General features: G+C 39.6%; 1 protein-coding gene and 1 pseudogene across 1 annotated transcript; one reads left to right on the top strand and one right to left on the bottom strand.

Moving 5' to 3' along the window:
* LOC128070144 (uncharacterized) overlaps nt 1-7,766 on the bottom strand; it is a 78,974-nt pseudogene extending 71,208 nt beyond the window's left edge.
* A 454-nt stretch (nt 7,767-8,220) lies between these two features.
* Nucleotides 8,221-9,374, top strand: BEX2 (brain expressed X-linked 2). The gene is given in 4 exon segments (XM_052663585.1): nt 8,221-8,229; nt 8,383-8,410; nt 8,413-8,460; nt 8,796-9,374. Coding segments are annotated over 4 exon segments (474 nt in total). The 5' UTR covers nt 8,221-8,223; the 3' UTR covers nt 9,188-9,374.
* The last annotated feature ends 6,471 nt before the right edge of the window (nt 9,375-15,845 follow it).

Below are 15,845 nucleotides of genomic sequence, written 5' to 3'. Positions count from 1 at the left end.
GATCAGAATCTCCGTATACCACACTAATATTTACCCAGTTGACTTTTCCTAGACATACAGAAAACTTTGTTTTGCTCTAAAGAGAGTTGTGTGGATGTAGTATCCAAGATGATCAACTTTACCAAAATTTGGCTGATGATTGTTAACTTTATTGTCATCCCTCCTTTTACCCAAGACTGCTAATTGTCCCTAGTGACAATTTTCTCTATCTTCCTCTAAATGACACTATTTCTTTTCCCAATGTTTTAGAACTCTTGATCACTCAACTAGAAATTACATTCCCTACACTTTCAGCCTCTCTTGTAGCTGAAAGCCTGTCTTGTAATATGAAGTACAGTATGTCTTTTTTTCAAGTTCTTCTCAATGGGATATGAGCAGATGTGGAGCATGCAACTACTGTATCACTTTTAAAAAGGGGGACATCCCTGCTGGTCCAGCAGTTAATACTTCACCTTCCAGTGCATGGGGTGTGGGTTTAATCCCTGGTCGGAAAGCTGGGCTCCCACATGCTTCATGGCTAAAACAAAACAAACAAACAAACAAAAAACAACAGAAACAATGTTGTAACAAATTCAATAAAGACTTAAAAATAGTCCACATTTAAAAAAAAACTCTTTAAAAAAATAAAAAGGGAATTGTTTGCCTACTATTTTGTCTTTCCTCCTTCCTGTGTCCTAGAACTCAGATGAAGAATAAAGACAACGCTCTTGGAGATGGCAGAACAACAGGATAGAAGGCACCTGACTTCATACAGCAGACAAATTCACCTGCCCAAAAGTCCCTTTCTATCTCTAGACTATTTTGTATGAGAGAAATACACTTCCTCTTTTTTGAACCATTGTATTTTGTGGGTCTCTATTACAGTGGTTTATCTTGTATCTTAAACAAACTTGTGAAGAGGGTGATAGATTTTCCATGTGGAAAGGAAGAATTTTTCCATATCACTTTTTCCTGAAGCATGAAAAAATGAGGTTAAAATGAATTAATAATATATGTTGTGTCTGTTTCCTAGTTTGTTATTTGCTATGTTTGTTTCTGGTGGTTTTATGTATAGAAATTGCTTGCTTTAATACTGATTATATAAGAATATTCAGAAATAAGGATTGATTATATTTTATTTATTACATTTTATATTTATATGTATATGCATATAGATTAATATTACAATCCCATTGAGTATATTATTTCTAATCTACTTTTCTATTATTTAAAGTGTAAATCATGAAACACATTCTTTATCATCAAGTACACTTTTACAGTGTATTTTTATTGTTTGATAGAACTCAGTTATGTAGATAGGCAATGACTTGTTTAAGCTTAATAATCTACACTTGTATATTTTATTTTTTCTATTATTTTGCTTTGTTTTACAACAAAGAACATTTCTATGTGCAACTCTTTCTACACGTTTATTTTTTTCTGTAGAATAGAATGTAAAGAATTAAGTGACTATATCAAACAATATGGACATTTCATATAATAATTACTGTCAAATAGTTCTCCAGAAAGAATTACCAAATTATAGATAAACTATAAGTTCCTATTGTATAGCACAGGGAGCTACATTCAATATCTTGTGATAAATCAAAATGGAAAAGAATGTGAAAAGAATGCATATGTAAATATATATATGTATGTATAATGGAATACTTTTACTATACAGTAGAAATTAATACAACATTGCAAATCAACTGTACTTCAATAAAATAAATTTTTAAAAAGAATGTACAAAGTTACATATCCACCAATAGTGTGCAATTTTTTTTAACAGTTTACTATGAGAATGATGTAAGTTTGTCTGGCATTTAAGGAACTTCTTAATAGAGTAAAAAATACATATGTAAAAGTGCCCAAATTATAAATATGTAGCTCAATAAAATTTGACAAACTAGAACTATTTAACAAACACTCAAAACAAAAAACCCAGAATATTAACAACACTGTAGAAATTCCATTCCAGTCATTACCCAAAAGTGCCCAGCATCATAGATAGCTATGCCTGTGTCAAAATCCATACAAACTCATATACGTTCCTCTTTTTCACTCTGGCTTTATTTCAATATTTCAATATTATGTTTGTGAGATCCATTCGTATTATGTGTAGTTGTAATGTGCACATTTTTATTGCTGAATAATATTCTACTGTTTAATACACAGTTAAGCAATACATTTTCCTGATGAAGAACATTTGGGTACTTGCTAATTTTTGGCAATTTAAAAAGTGCTATTATGGGCTTCTTTGGTAGCTCAGACAGTAAAGAATCTGCCTGCAATGCAGGAGATCTGGTTTCGATCCCTGGGTCAGGAAGGTCCCCTGGAGAAGGGAATGGCAACCCACTCCAGTATTCTTGCCTGGAAATCCCATGGACAGAGGAGCCTGGTGGGCTACAGTCCATGGGTTTGCAAAGAGTCGAACATGACTAAGTGACTAATACAGATCATGAACATGTGTGTAAATGTTGTTTGGCAAAACAATGCACACTTTTTATTCCGGGTATATGTAGAATGAGAGTGCTGGGGCATAGAGTACACATATGCTTACCTTTATATATTTTTCAAACAGTTTTCCGAAGTGGTAATACCAGTTCTAATTGTAAAACACTTGTACACTTGTTTTTTTGTCTTTATTAGCTTAGACATTCTGGGTGGCATTTAGCAGTATCACATTTTGGTTTTAATTTGCATTTCTCTGCACACTAATGAAGTTGAGCACATTTTCATAAATGTACTAGACATTTGGATATTTTGATTTTTGAGCTGTTATTTTAAGGTGTTCACTCATTTTTCTATTGGATTGTCTTTTTCTTATTCATTTGTAAAAGTTATTTATACTCTATAGATACAAATCACTTCTTAGATATATGTTACAAAAATATTTTCCTAATTTGGGGCTTGCTTCTTTATTCTTTTGACGATATCTTTTGAAGAATAGAAGTTTCTAATATTAAAAAATACAATTTGTAATATTTTTAAATCCTTGTTATTAGTCCTTTTTGTGTCCTTTCAAGAACACTGTCTACTCCAAAGTCACAAAGATGACTTCCTGTGTACTTTGCGTTAGAACGATATTTCTACCTTTCTCATTAGATCTGCAATCCACTGGGAGTTTATTTTTGTGTATTACTTAAGGTGGAGTTAATAAACATTTTTCACACATGGATATTCAACTGATTTGCTATGACTTAAAAAAAAATCCTCATCCACTGCACTGTCCGTCTTTGCCATAAATCAAGGATAGTATGTGTAGGTAAGTTTCACGTGTGTGTGTGTGTGAATGAACATGAAGTGAAGTGAAGTCGCTCAGTCATGCCCGACTCTTTGTGACCCTATGGACTGCAGCAAGCCAGGCTTCCCTGTCCATCACCAACTCCTGGAACATGCACAAGCTCATGTCCATCGAGTTGGTGATGCCATCCAACCACCTCATACTCTGTCGTCTCCTTCTCCTCCTGCCTTCAAACTTTTCCAACATCAGGGTATTTTCCAAGGACTCAGTTTTTTGCATCAGGTGGCCAAAGTATTGGAGCTTCAGCTTCAGCATCATTCCTTCCAATGAGTATTCAGGACTCACTTCCTTTAGAATAGACTGGTTAGATCTTGCAGTCCAAGGGACTCTCAAGAGTCTTCTCCAACACCACAATTCAAAAGCATCAATTCTTCGTCACTCAGCTTTCTTTACTGTCCAACTCTCACATCAATAACATGACTACTGGAAAAACCATAGCTTTGACTAGACTGACCTTTCTTGGTAAAGTAATGTCTCTGCTTTTTAATATGCTGTCTAGGTTGGTCATAGCTTTTCTTCCAAGGAGCTAGCGTCTTTTAATTTCATGGTTGCAGTCACCATCTGCAGTGATTTTGGAGCCCAAGAAAATAGTCTGTCATTGTTTTAATTGTTTCCCCATCTATTTCCCATGAAGTGATGGGACCAGATGCCATGATCTTTGTTTTCTGAATGTTGAGTTTTAAGCCAGATTTTTCACTCTCCTCTTTCACTTTCATCAAGAGGCTCTTTGGTTTTTCTTTGCTTGATGCCAGAAGGGTGATGTCATCTGCGTATCTGAGGTTATTGATATTTCTCCTGGCAATCTTGATTCCAGCTTATGCCTCATCCAGCCTGGCATTTCACATGATGTACTCTGCATATAAGTTAAATAAGCAGGGTGGCAATATACAGTCTTGATGTACTCCTTTCCCAATTTGGAACCAGTTCCATGTCCAGTTCTAATTGTTGCTTCTCAGTCTACATACATATTGCCTTTTCTAGAACTTTATATAAATAGAATCATGCAGAATGCACTATTTTGTATCTGGTAACTTTCCCTAAAACATCTATTTCTGCTTTATTGACTATGCCAAAGCCTTTGACTGTGTGGATCACAATAAACTGTGGAAAATTCTGAAAGAGATGGGAATACCAGACCACCTGACCTGCCTCTTGAGAAACCTGTATGCAGGTCAGGAAGCAACAGTTAGAACTGGACATGGAACAACAGACTGGTTCCAAATAGGAAAAGGAGGACGTCAAGGCTGTATATTGTCACCCTGCTTATTTAACTGCTATGCAGAGTACATCATGAGAAACATTGGGCTGGAAGAAGCACAAGCTGGAATCAAGATTACTGGGAGAAATATCAATAACCTCAGATATGCAGATGACACCACCCTTATGGCAGAAAGTGAAGAGGAACTAAACAGCCTCATGATGAGAGTGAAAGAGGGGAGTGAAAAAGTTAAAGCTCAACATTCAGAAAACGAAGATCATGGCATCTGGTCCCATCCCTTCATGGGAAATAGATGGGGAAACAGTGTCAGAATTTATTTTTTTGGGCTCCAAAATCACTGCAGATGGTGATTGCAGCCATGAAATTAAAAGATGCTTACTCCTTGGAAGGAAAGTTATGACCAATCTAGATAGCATATTCAAAAGCAGAGATATTACTTTGCCAACAAAGGTCCATCTAGTCAGGGCTATAGTTTTTCCAGTAGTCATGTATGGATGTGAGAGTTGGACTGTGAAGAAAGCTGAGTGCTGAAGAATTGATGCTTTTGAACTGTGGTGTTGGAGAATACTCTTGAGAGTCCCTTGGACTGCAAGGAGATCCAACCAGTCCATTCTAAAGGAGATCAGTCTTGTGTGTTCTTTGGAAGGAATGATGCTAAAGCTGAAACTCCAGTACTTTGGCCACCTCATGCGAAGAGTTGACTCACTGGAAAAGACTCTGATGCTGGGAGGGATTGGGGGCAGGAGGAGAAGGGGACGACCGAGGATGAGATGACTGGATGGCATCATTGACTCGATGGACGTGAGTGAGTCTGAGTGAACTCCGGGAGTTGGTGATGGACAGGGAGGCCTGGGGTGCTGCGATTCATGGGGTTGCAAAGAGTCGGACACGACTGAGCAACTGAACTGAACTGAACTTTCCCTACACATGATATTTTTTCAGATGCATCTCTGTCATTGCTTGTACCAGTACTTTGTTCCTTTCTATGGCTTCAAAGTATTCTAATGCATGAGTGCATCACAATTTTTTCATTCATTTCTTGATGGACTTTTAGATTGTATCCATTTAGGGGTTATCATAAATGGAATTGCTATGAGCATTCCTGTGCAAGTCTTTCTGAGGAAATATATTTTAAATTCTGTTTGGGAAAATTCCTAAGAGTGAAATTTCCAGGACAGATGGTTAAGTGTAAGTCTAACTTTTCAAGAAACTGTTAAAATCTGTCAAGGTGATTGAACTTCTTACCAGCAATGAATGAGAATTTCAGTTGTCCATATCCTCAAAAATGCTTAAGATTGTCAGACTTAAATTTTAGCTACTCTGATGAGTATGCGGTGATATTTTATTCTGTATTTTTTTTACATTTTCCTGATGATTAATGACATTGAGTATCATTCCATGAGCTCATTGGTAATTGGTATATGTATTTTTGTGACATTTTTGTTCATTCTGATCATCTTTTTACAAACTTTTCATATATTATTTATTTTGATCATTTTAATTGCATTGCTACCTTCTTATTTTTAAATTTGAGTTCTTTATACATCTTCTGGATACAAACCTTTTGTTGGTTACACATATTATAAATATTTTCTCCCAGCTTCCCATTTCATTTTTTAACCGTAGCTTTCAAAGAGTAGTTTTTAATTTTTGTAAGTCCAGTGTCTGTATACTCCACTCTCTGTAAAATTACATCATAAGTCTGGAAGTTAGATAATGCAATTTTCCAGATTTGTGTTTTTCTTTTCAAAATTATTTTGCCTGTTCTAGGCCCTTTGCATTTCCATATAAATTTGGGGGGAGGGTAAGTTAGTCAATTTTGGAGAAGGAAATGGCAACCCACTCAAGCATTCTTGCCTGGATAACATCATGGACAGAGGTGCCTGGTGGGTTATAGTCCATGGGGTCGCAAAGAGTCGCGCAGGACTTAGCAACTAAACAACAACAACGTTTATCAATTTATATGAAGTTTCCTGCTGCAAGTATGATTTTGACAGCACTAAATTTATGGTGGTTTAGTATCTAAGTCGTGTCCGACTTTTGCCACCTCGTGGACTGTAGCCCACCAGGCTCCTCTGTCCATGGGATTCTCCAGGTAAGAATACTGGAGTAGGTTGCTATTTCCTTCTCCAGGGGATCTTCCCCATCCAGGAATGGAAGCCAGGTCTCTTGCATTGCAGGCGGATTCTTTACCAACTGAGCTACAAGGGAAGCACTGAATTTATAGATCAACTTAAAGAGAATTAATATCTTAACAGTACTGAATTTCTGGATCAAGGACCATGGTTTATCTTCACATTCATTTTGATTTTAGCTTTTTTCGGTGGTCTGTAGTTTTCAGTGTATAAGTTTTCTTCATGTTTTCTTAAATTTACCCCAATTCCAATTGTTCGTTGCTAGCATACAGGATCACAACTGAGTTTCTGTATATCTATAACTACAAGTCTGCTAAATTAAATTCTTAGTTCTATAGTAGGTTTATTGTAGATGCCTCAGGAATTTATCAACATGCTCATGCGATTTGCAAACAGACATACTTACTGCCTTTTGAATCAGAAATTTGTGACGGAGTTTCTGTTGTTCTCTTAGTTCTGAAAAACAAACAAGGCTCTATTGCGCTACACATTTATTGGCTCACTTCATGGAAGGGCCTCATGAATCTAGGGGACCTTCACAAGAGGAACCATCAGCTGCCCTGTCCTTTTCCAAGTTCTAAAAATGTAGCTGCCTGTAGAGTCTATATTTATATAACGACTTAGCAGAAGAAACAGGTGTTTGGGTTCTTTTCCCCAAACTTTAACCCTTTTTCAAATAAAAACGATTTTTAAAAGTACAGACTCCTGTTTAAAATAAAGGGAACAAAACAGAGAGATATTAAGAATTTTTCAAAATCCAGACTCCTAGGCTCTATTCGTGACCTATTTCTTCTACTCGTTTTAGTAGAGGAAAAGAGAGACTGGAAGTAAAGACAGCAGGTGGAAGGAGTGTCCTGGGAACAAGAGGGAAAACGCAAGTCCTCAGAAGAGAAGTGGGCATGGCCATCGGCCCCCTGGGAAAGTACTGCCCTTCCCAGGCCAGAAGAGAAAGACCCAGGAACACATGAAGAAAGGAGAGCTCTGAGGCCGGCTCCTGGACAAGTGTCATGGGGCCGGGCGGTGGGTAGGGCGGGTGGGTAAGAGTGGAGTGCAAGGGGAGATGTCCCCGCGGGCTCCGGCTCTGCGAGACCCCCGGCTCGGGGTAGGAGGGGCGGGGTGAGGGCATGGCCTTCCGCGGTGACGCATGCCCCACGTGACCGGGCGGCTCCGAGTCTTGCACGCCCAGCTCTTGCGTCAGACCCGACGGTCACCAGCTCGCTTCTTGGTACCTGCTCCGCCTGGCACTGAGGGGAGTGCGGGCCGGGGCGGCCCCCAAGAGTGGCAGGCGCGAGGGGAGCAGGTAAGAGACCCGGAGTGGGGTCCACAAAGGTGGCGTGGGCGAGCGGACGCGGCCTGCGGGCCCTTCCTGGGGGTCCTGTTGCCCCTCAGTAGAGACTGCAGCTCCCACACCCCCCGCCACCCAGCATTTGGCAGACGAAAGCGGCAGGCCTTTCCGGGGGCTGGGGTGGGGGGCGGGCCTGGAGACCTTGGGGCAACAGCCCCTTGCGAACACCTGCCTCTCGCACCGTAGCAAGCTTTTCCCATAGCCCCGCCCCATCCCCGATCTTCTTGGGGTAGAAAAAATGGTGGTTGATGCGGGGTGTGGGGGCTGGGAAGGGGGCGGCCGAGCGTGGGAGCGGGGCACACTGGGTGGGGGTGGCTGGGGGTAGGGGACCTGGGCCCGGGAAGGGGCCGAGCGCCCGGCTGCAGCAGCCCCTTGCCCCCACCCCGACTCTCTGCAGGTCTGCGAGTCGAAGTGTTGCGGCGGCGCACTTGCAGCAAGAATCGGGAGGAGCAGGAGACAGCAAGGATAGGCCCAGGTCGGTGCGAGGGACAGTTGGGCGGTGGGGGGAATGTGGAGAAAACCCTAAGACTCCAAATGCTCCCTGCAGCCCCGTCCTCCATTTTGGTGTCTGCAGAGACCTGGGCCTGGATCGGCAGGGAAAATGGTGGGTTGGGGCGCAGGAGGGGGCCAGTGCTCGGACTGGGGGCCCCCTAGAGGGCGTAGGAGGCCTCTCAGGTGGGAAAAGGAAAATTTGAAAAGCCTTTGACCACCAGGACTGGGAATCTTGAGAGGTGCGTAGTAGGGCCTCTGTCCTCGGTGCTGATCATTCCACCCAGAAAATAGCCCCTTGTTGCGTCTTTTGTCTCCTAGGAGCAATGGCGTCCAAAGAGGAACAAGCAGTAAAAAACCACAGCATGGAAGATGCCAACCAGGAGAATGAAAAAAAAGATGGAAAGGATCAAGATGCTAATAAAAGAGAACCTATGGCCCTCCTTTCGGGTGCTAGTGAATATTACTTACCTAGAGGAAATCGTAGGCGGTTCCGTGTTAGGCAGCCCATCCTGCATTATAGATGGGACGTGACTCAGAGGCTTGGCGAGCCACAGGCAAGGATGAGAGAAGAGAATATGGAAAGGATTGGGGAGGAGGTGAGGCAGCTGATGGAAAAGCTGAGGGAAAAGCAGTTGAGTCATAGTCTTCGGGCAGTTAGCACTGACCCCCCTTACCATGAGCATCATGATGAGTTTTGCCTTATGCCTTGAATCCTGATGTTTTCCCTGAAGTTAAGAGACACTTACTTCCTCAACTTAGATGTTCTTGAGTTTCCTTTGTTGTAAACGTTTTGGTGTTAAACTTGTTTCTTGCGCGTTTCCTATTACCAGATTCTAATTAAATGTGTTTTTGACCCAATCTGTAATTTTCTGTCAGCAGGAAGGTTTTAACTGTTGCATGGAGAAATGTTCATTATATATTGTGAAGTTAATAAAGCAGTTTAAAAAAGCATTTTGTGTTTTTTTCCCCTTAAAATCGTATATGTTTTATATATGAACACACCATCTAAAAATATATAAAGTAAAAGTATCTCTTTATGGTAGAACTATGAATATTTTTAATTTTCTTATCTCTATTTTCTCCCTCTTTTTGTTTGTCTGCATTGGAAAATTCCCAAATGATGCTGATTGGAGTACTAGATCTTACCTTTTCAGTATCACAGTCACAGATAATTTCTTGTGTTTTTCACAGAAATGGAAAGCCATGTTCATTGTCTATCAGATTTATCAATTTAGAACTGTCAGAGAGGACATCCTCATTTTAAAGATTAGAGGTCCTGGTGACCCACATGTTACACCCTCCATGCACTTTTTTTTTTCCTTTTTTGCTGTTTTGCAGCTTGTGGGATCTTAGTTCCCTGACCATAGATTGAACTGGGGCTGCAGCAGTGAAAGTGCCAAGTCCTAACTGTTGGACTGCCAGGAAACTCCCTTCATTTTCTCAGTTTTCAAAACAATACATATTAAGGAAAGAGCTTGTTGACCACTTGATGAAAGTAATGTGAGCACTTATAAGTACTTGTGACAAAATCTTGTTTTTAGCTTACCTTAATCTCTTATTTAGAAGTATAAACCTAATAATGATGAGATATACCTCTTTAAAAATCATGTTTCTCAGCAAGATGAATATAATAATCACCTCCCAAGCCTTTTGTGTGCACTTGATGAGGCAGTAAGTCTAAGCTTTCTTTAAGCTTTTAACTGCCCCTGGGAGATGCATGACCCAAACCTTTAGACATTACCTTCAGTTATTTGAGAGACGTTCCCAAAGCCAAATACTTCCCTAGTGGCTCAGACGGTAAAGCGTCTGCCTACAATGCAAGAGACCCAGGTTCAATCCCTGGGTTGGGAAGATCTCCTAGAGAAGGAAATGGCAACCCACTCCAGTATTCCTGCCTGGGAAATCCCACGAACAGAGAAGCCTGGTAGGCTACAGTCCATGGGGTCACAAAGAGTTGGTCACGACTGAGTGACTTCACTCACTTTCCCAAAGCCAAGTTGTCCCAGTACTCACAAACAAGTTCCTCTGCTGTTGTGCCCCATTGCCACCTTCTTCCCAGGTTGTTGATGTTCAGGAGTCCTTAAGGTGAGAAAGTCCTACTGTGTCTCTGGAATTCCGAGTGAATTGAATCCTCACTGTTCTATAAACTGTGCATAAATCCCTTCTCCCTGTTATGCTTCCTGGAAAGACCCTGTCTTTCCCAAGTGCCTTCCCAAGAATCTTCCTGTTTATGATACTATGCAACATGTGTGAGGAAACAGCTCACTTAACAATGTGAGAAAGTCCCTCCTCACATCACCTTCGTGAAACCTATGAAAGTAAAAAATTATCCTATATTGAGTCCACGGGGTCGCAAAGAGTCGGACATGACTAAGTGAACAACAATATTGAGTTAGATGCCAGATCATGTCAGTGAATTCAGTAGATACCCAAATGTGGAGATCTTTAAGAGAAGATTGATTGGAGGACTATTGGGTTAGTGTCCCAAAAGAAAATGAAGTTGCCATGCAGTGTGCTAAGTAGGTGAAATACATATTATGTATGAAGAGAGTCTTCTGTGGAAATAAACTTAGAAGTTAGGACTCTAGAACAGAAGTTGGCAAACCACAGCCCATGAGCCAAATTTAGCCTCCTTATTTTTGGGGGCCAATAAGCTTAGAATAAATTTTACATTTTATAGTGGTTGAAAAAATATTTTGTGACATGTAAAACATCATATGAAATTCAAATGTTGATATCCATAAAGCTTTATTGGAATACAGACATTTATTAATTTATATATTATCTATGGTTGGTTTTGGCTTACAGTGGCAGAAGTGAGTAGTTGTGAAGAGATGGTATGGCCCGCTTGTAAAGCCTGCATACTTATTTGGCCCTAATAGAGAAAGTTTGGTTGGTTGTTGCCTGAGCTTCTTATGTGGAGCCTAACTACTCACATACTACACTATTAGATGCCCTTTCAGATCCAAACACTGTTAAGAGCTAAGGGAAGGTGGTTAACAGCATTCTGTCCAGAGACTAGAATCCTAAACTCATCTTTCTCTGAGGCTGACAGGGCACCTTGGATCTACCTATACACAAAGAGATGTACACCTATGCACCTATACCCCTCTGCTCTAGAATATAGCATCACAATAGAACTTACAAATCCAAAGGGGAAAGTGGCTAGGCAGGTCAAAATGGCATGTAACACAGCAAACCCCAGACATCATGAATCAGATGCCTAATCAATTTCAAAGCCCTTCCTCCTCCAGGTGCTTGAGACACAAGGTATATTCATACGAGACAGAAATTTATAAAGAGAAAGGCTAAAGTTGAAAAGACAGGAAAGCAAATGAACAGAGAGGCTTATGCCCATCAGACTTCTCACTCTTTTTCTTCTTTTTTTAAACTGTATTTTTTTGGCCACACCATGCCACATTCAGGGTCTTAGTTCCCCAACCAGGAATTGAACCAACACCTGTGGTGGAAGCACAGAGTATTAACCACTGAACTGTCAGGGAAGTCTCTTAGACTTCCCTAAAGTTGCCAATGTTTGCATCAACTTCTATGGAAAATAGAAGCATTATGGCTTTCTTGGCCTAAGGATATTCAGCATTTCCTTCATGAAGAGAAATTGGAAGCTCACATGTGAGTGAATTTATAGTATATTTTTATAGAAGTTTAGACATGCATATACCCCCAAAACTGTACGTCTCTTTGTATATAGGTAGATCCAAGGTGCTCTGTCAACCTCAGAGAAGGATGAGTTTAGGATTGTAGTCTCCGGACAGAATGCTTTCTGTTAACCACCTTCCCTTAGCTCTTAACAGAGTGTTTGGATCTGAAAGGGCATCTAATGGTGTAGTATGTGAGTGGTCAGGCTCCATGTAAGATGCTCAGGCAACAAAAAACCAGCAGAAAGTGACCAAAAGATCATAAGGAAACTAGGCATGAAGTTCCCTTGAAGGGAACAGCCATATCTAAGACCTGGCTGTATTCGCCTGTTGACATCATTTCTATGTGGCGAGCTTCCTTTTCTCCCTCAGTGGCCATTCTTCACAAAAGGGATAGACAAATTCTTCCCATAAATACCTAAAAAATCTAGCAAAGAGAAGACAGTGAGATTAGAGAGTGTGCCCTTTGTTATCAGAGAAAAGGGTGTTCAAGAAAGTTTTGAGATGTAGATATGGATTAATCATTGAAATTTTAGTATATCATGTATATCTAGTAGAAAAAAACTAAGAGTAGATTTAGTGTTTGTCAGCAAATGACCAACAAGGATACATGTTTGAATCCTTATGTATTGCAATAAAATTTAAATAATAATGTAGATAATATAACATTTAAATACAAACATTGCTGGATTTTTTTCTTAAAAAAATAAAATAAAATCTATTGAAGGAAATTCAGAAAATGTGTGGCAAAACCAATACAGTATTGTAAAGTAAAATAAAGTAAAAATAAAAATTAAAAAAAAAATGAAATGCAAACGCCAAACAAAAAAATAAATAAATAAACTTAAGGGCCACCTTGTGACCAAAGAAAGCTATGCAGTTTGAATTTTCTAGCCAGAGGCAGAGCAAGAATAGTGCACAGACACTGGACTCTTTCAGCAAGTCCAGATACATATGAAATGCACTTTGGTTAGAAGTGAAACAAGTCCTGAAAAATTAACCATCATTTGAAACATCAAGCCACATTTATGCTTCAAATGAAAATAGAGTAACAGGGACTGGATTTAATTCCCTATAACTGAAAAAATGAAAATGTGGACAAAATATATAAAACAATTTTTAGTTACTGAACATTAGACAGTGCAGGGAAAAGTTCTCTGAGAGATGGGTAACAATATAAGCCTTCAAATTGCCCCCAACTTACTATGTATTATAGGATTTACACCACATGTAGGAGTAAAATGTATGTCAATAGTAATACAAAGGCCAGGAGGTAGGGAATAGCCGTACACAATTTTAAAGTTCTTATTCTATACCTTAATATCACTTGAAGGTAGATTCTGAAATGTTAAAAATATATATTACCAAAATAGATAAAATGGAATCTTCAGAATACACAAGAAAATGTCAGAGGGAAAAGAGAAAAACAAGATCAGATGGGACAAATGGAAACAATGGCAAGATACTTGATTAAAATTCAAACATGTCAATACCAATAATCACTTTAATGTAAATGGTCTAAAGACCTCAATTATAAAGCAGATATTATCAAACTGTATAGAAAAGGAAGACATAAATATATGCTGCCTATAAGGCCCTTATTTTAAATTTAAAGATACGAATTGATTTTAAGAAAAAGAATGGAAAAAGAGAACAAGCTTAACACCAGTCAGAACAGGTCTTGAGTGGCTATATTGATATCAGTTACGATAAATTTCAGAGAAAAGAATAATACCTTGACCGGCTACAGTCCATGGGGCCAGAGAGTTGGACACGACTGAGTGATTAACACTAACACATCATGGTCATAGAATGTCATTACATAATTTTAAGGGGTGAGTTTGTCAAGAGGACATAAAATCATAAATATTCACATACTACAGTGCTTCATGTAAATTGATAAAATGATAAAATTTTATCATTTTAAATTGATAAAAATGCAGGATAAAAAGACAAATCCCAACTACAATCATAAATTTCAACACCTTCTCTAAAATACTGATAGAACAAGTAGACAGAAAATCAGCAAGTACATATAACTTGAACAACAATGTGAATCAATTTCTAGTTGACAATTGTAGAACTTGCCACCAACAACAGTACATTTGTTTCACATGCATGTGGAATATTGACCAAGATAATCCATATACAGGACCATAAAATATACCTCAATAATGTTAACAGGATTCAAATCATAAAATATATACTGAACACAATAGAATTAAACAAGAAACTAATGACAGATCTCTGAAAATTCCCCTAATATTTAAATTAATGTGAAACAATACAGATCTAAATAACTCAAAAGAAGAAGTCAAAAGGGAAATTATAAGATACTTTGAATTGAGTGAAAATGAAAACTAAGCATATAATAATTTGTGATATGACAAAAGTAGTACTTGGGAAATTTTATAGTATAAACACTTATATTGGAATAGAAGAAAGCCCTACAGTTGTTTAATAAATGGAAATTTAATTTAAAACACTTCCTCTGAAGGAGACTATAGGTCAAGATGGCTTTAGTGGTAATTCTACCTATCATTTAAAGATGCATGCATGCATGGTCAGTAGCTTCAATCATGTCTGACTCTTTGCGACCCTATGGACAGTAGCCCACCAGGCTCCTCTGTCCATGGGATTCTCCTCACAAGAATACTGGAGTGGGTTGCCATGCCCTTCTTCAGAGGATCTTCCTGACTCAGGGATCAAACCCTCATCTCCTGCGTCTCCTGCACTGCAGGCAGATTCTTTACCATTGAGCCCCCTGGGAGGCCCCATTTAAAGATGACATAACACCAGTTCAGTTCAGTTCAGTTCAGTTCAGTCGCTCAGTTGTGTCCGACTTTGCAACCCCATGAATTGCAGCACGCCAGGCCTCCCTGTCCATCACCAACTCCCGGAGTTCACTCAGACTCACGTCCATCCAGCCATCTCATCAGTGATGCCATCAAGCCATCTCATCCCCTGTCGTCCCCTTTTCCTCCTGCCCCCAATCCCCCCAAATCTATGCCAAATCCTTAGAAAACTGAAGCAGAGAGAATACTTGCAACTCATCCTACAAGGTTAGAATTATCCAGATAACTAACCAGACAATTATATTACAAGAAAAGATAACTAAAACCAATATCCTTCATGGACACATATGTAAAAATTCTTAACAAAACTTTAGTAAAATCTAGTTCAATTATTGGATTTGGAAGAAAAGCTATGACCAACCTAGACAGCATATTAAAAAGCACAGACATTACTTTACCAACAAAGGTCCGTCTAGTCAAAGCTATGCTTTTTCCATTTGTCATGTATGGATGTGAGAGTTGGACTATAAAGAAAGCTGAGCGCTGAAGAATTGGTGCTTTTGAACTGTGGTGTTGGAGAAGACTCTTGAGAGTCCCTTGCACTGCAAGGAGATCCAACCGGCCAATCCTAAAAGAAATCAGTCCTGAATATTCATTGGAAGGACTGATGCTAAAGCTGAAGCTCCAATACTTTGGCCACCTGATGTGAACCAGGTACTGGAAAATGCCCTGATGCTGGGAAAGATTGAAGGCGGGAGGAGAGGGGGATGATAGAGGATGAGATGGTTGGATGGCATCACTGACGTGACGGACAGGAGTTTGAGCAGGCTCCGGGGGTTGGTGATGGACAGGGAAGCCTGGCGTGCTGCAGTCCATGGGATTGCAGAGTCGGACACGACTGAACGACTGAACTGAAC

This window comes from Budorcas taxicolor, chromosome X (genome assembly GCF_023091745.1).
Source record: "Budorcas taxicolor isolate Tak-1 chromosome X, Takin1.1, whole genome shotgun sequence".
Classification (NCBI taxonomy): domain Eukaryota; kingdom Metazoa; phylum Chordata; class Mammalia; order Artiodactyla; family Bovidae; genus Budorcas; species Budorcas taxicolor.
The sequence above is the reverse complement of the archived record's forward strand: the minus strand, read 5'-3'. Positions and strand labels throughout refer to the sequence as shown.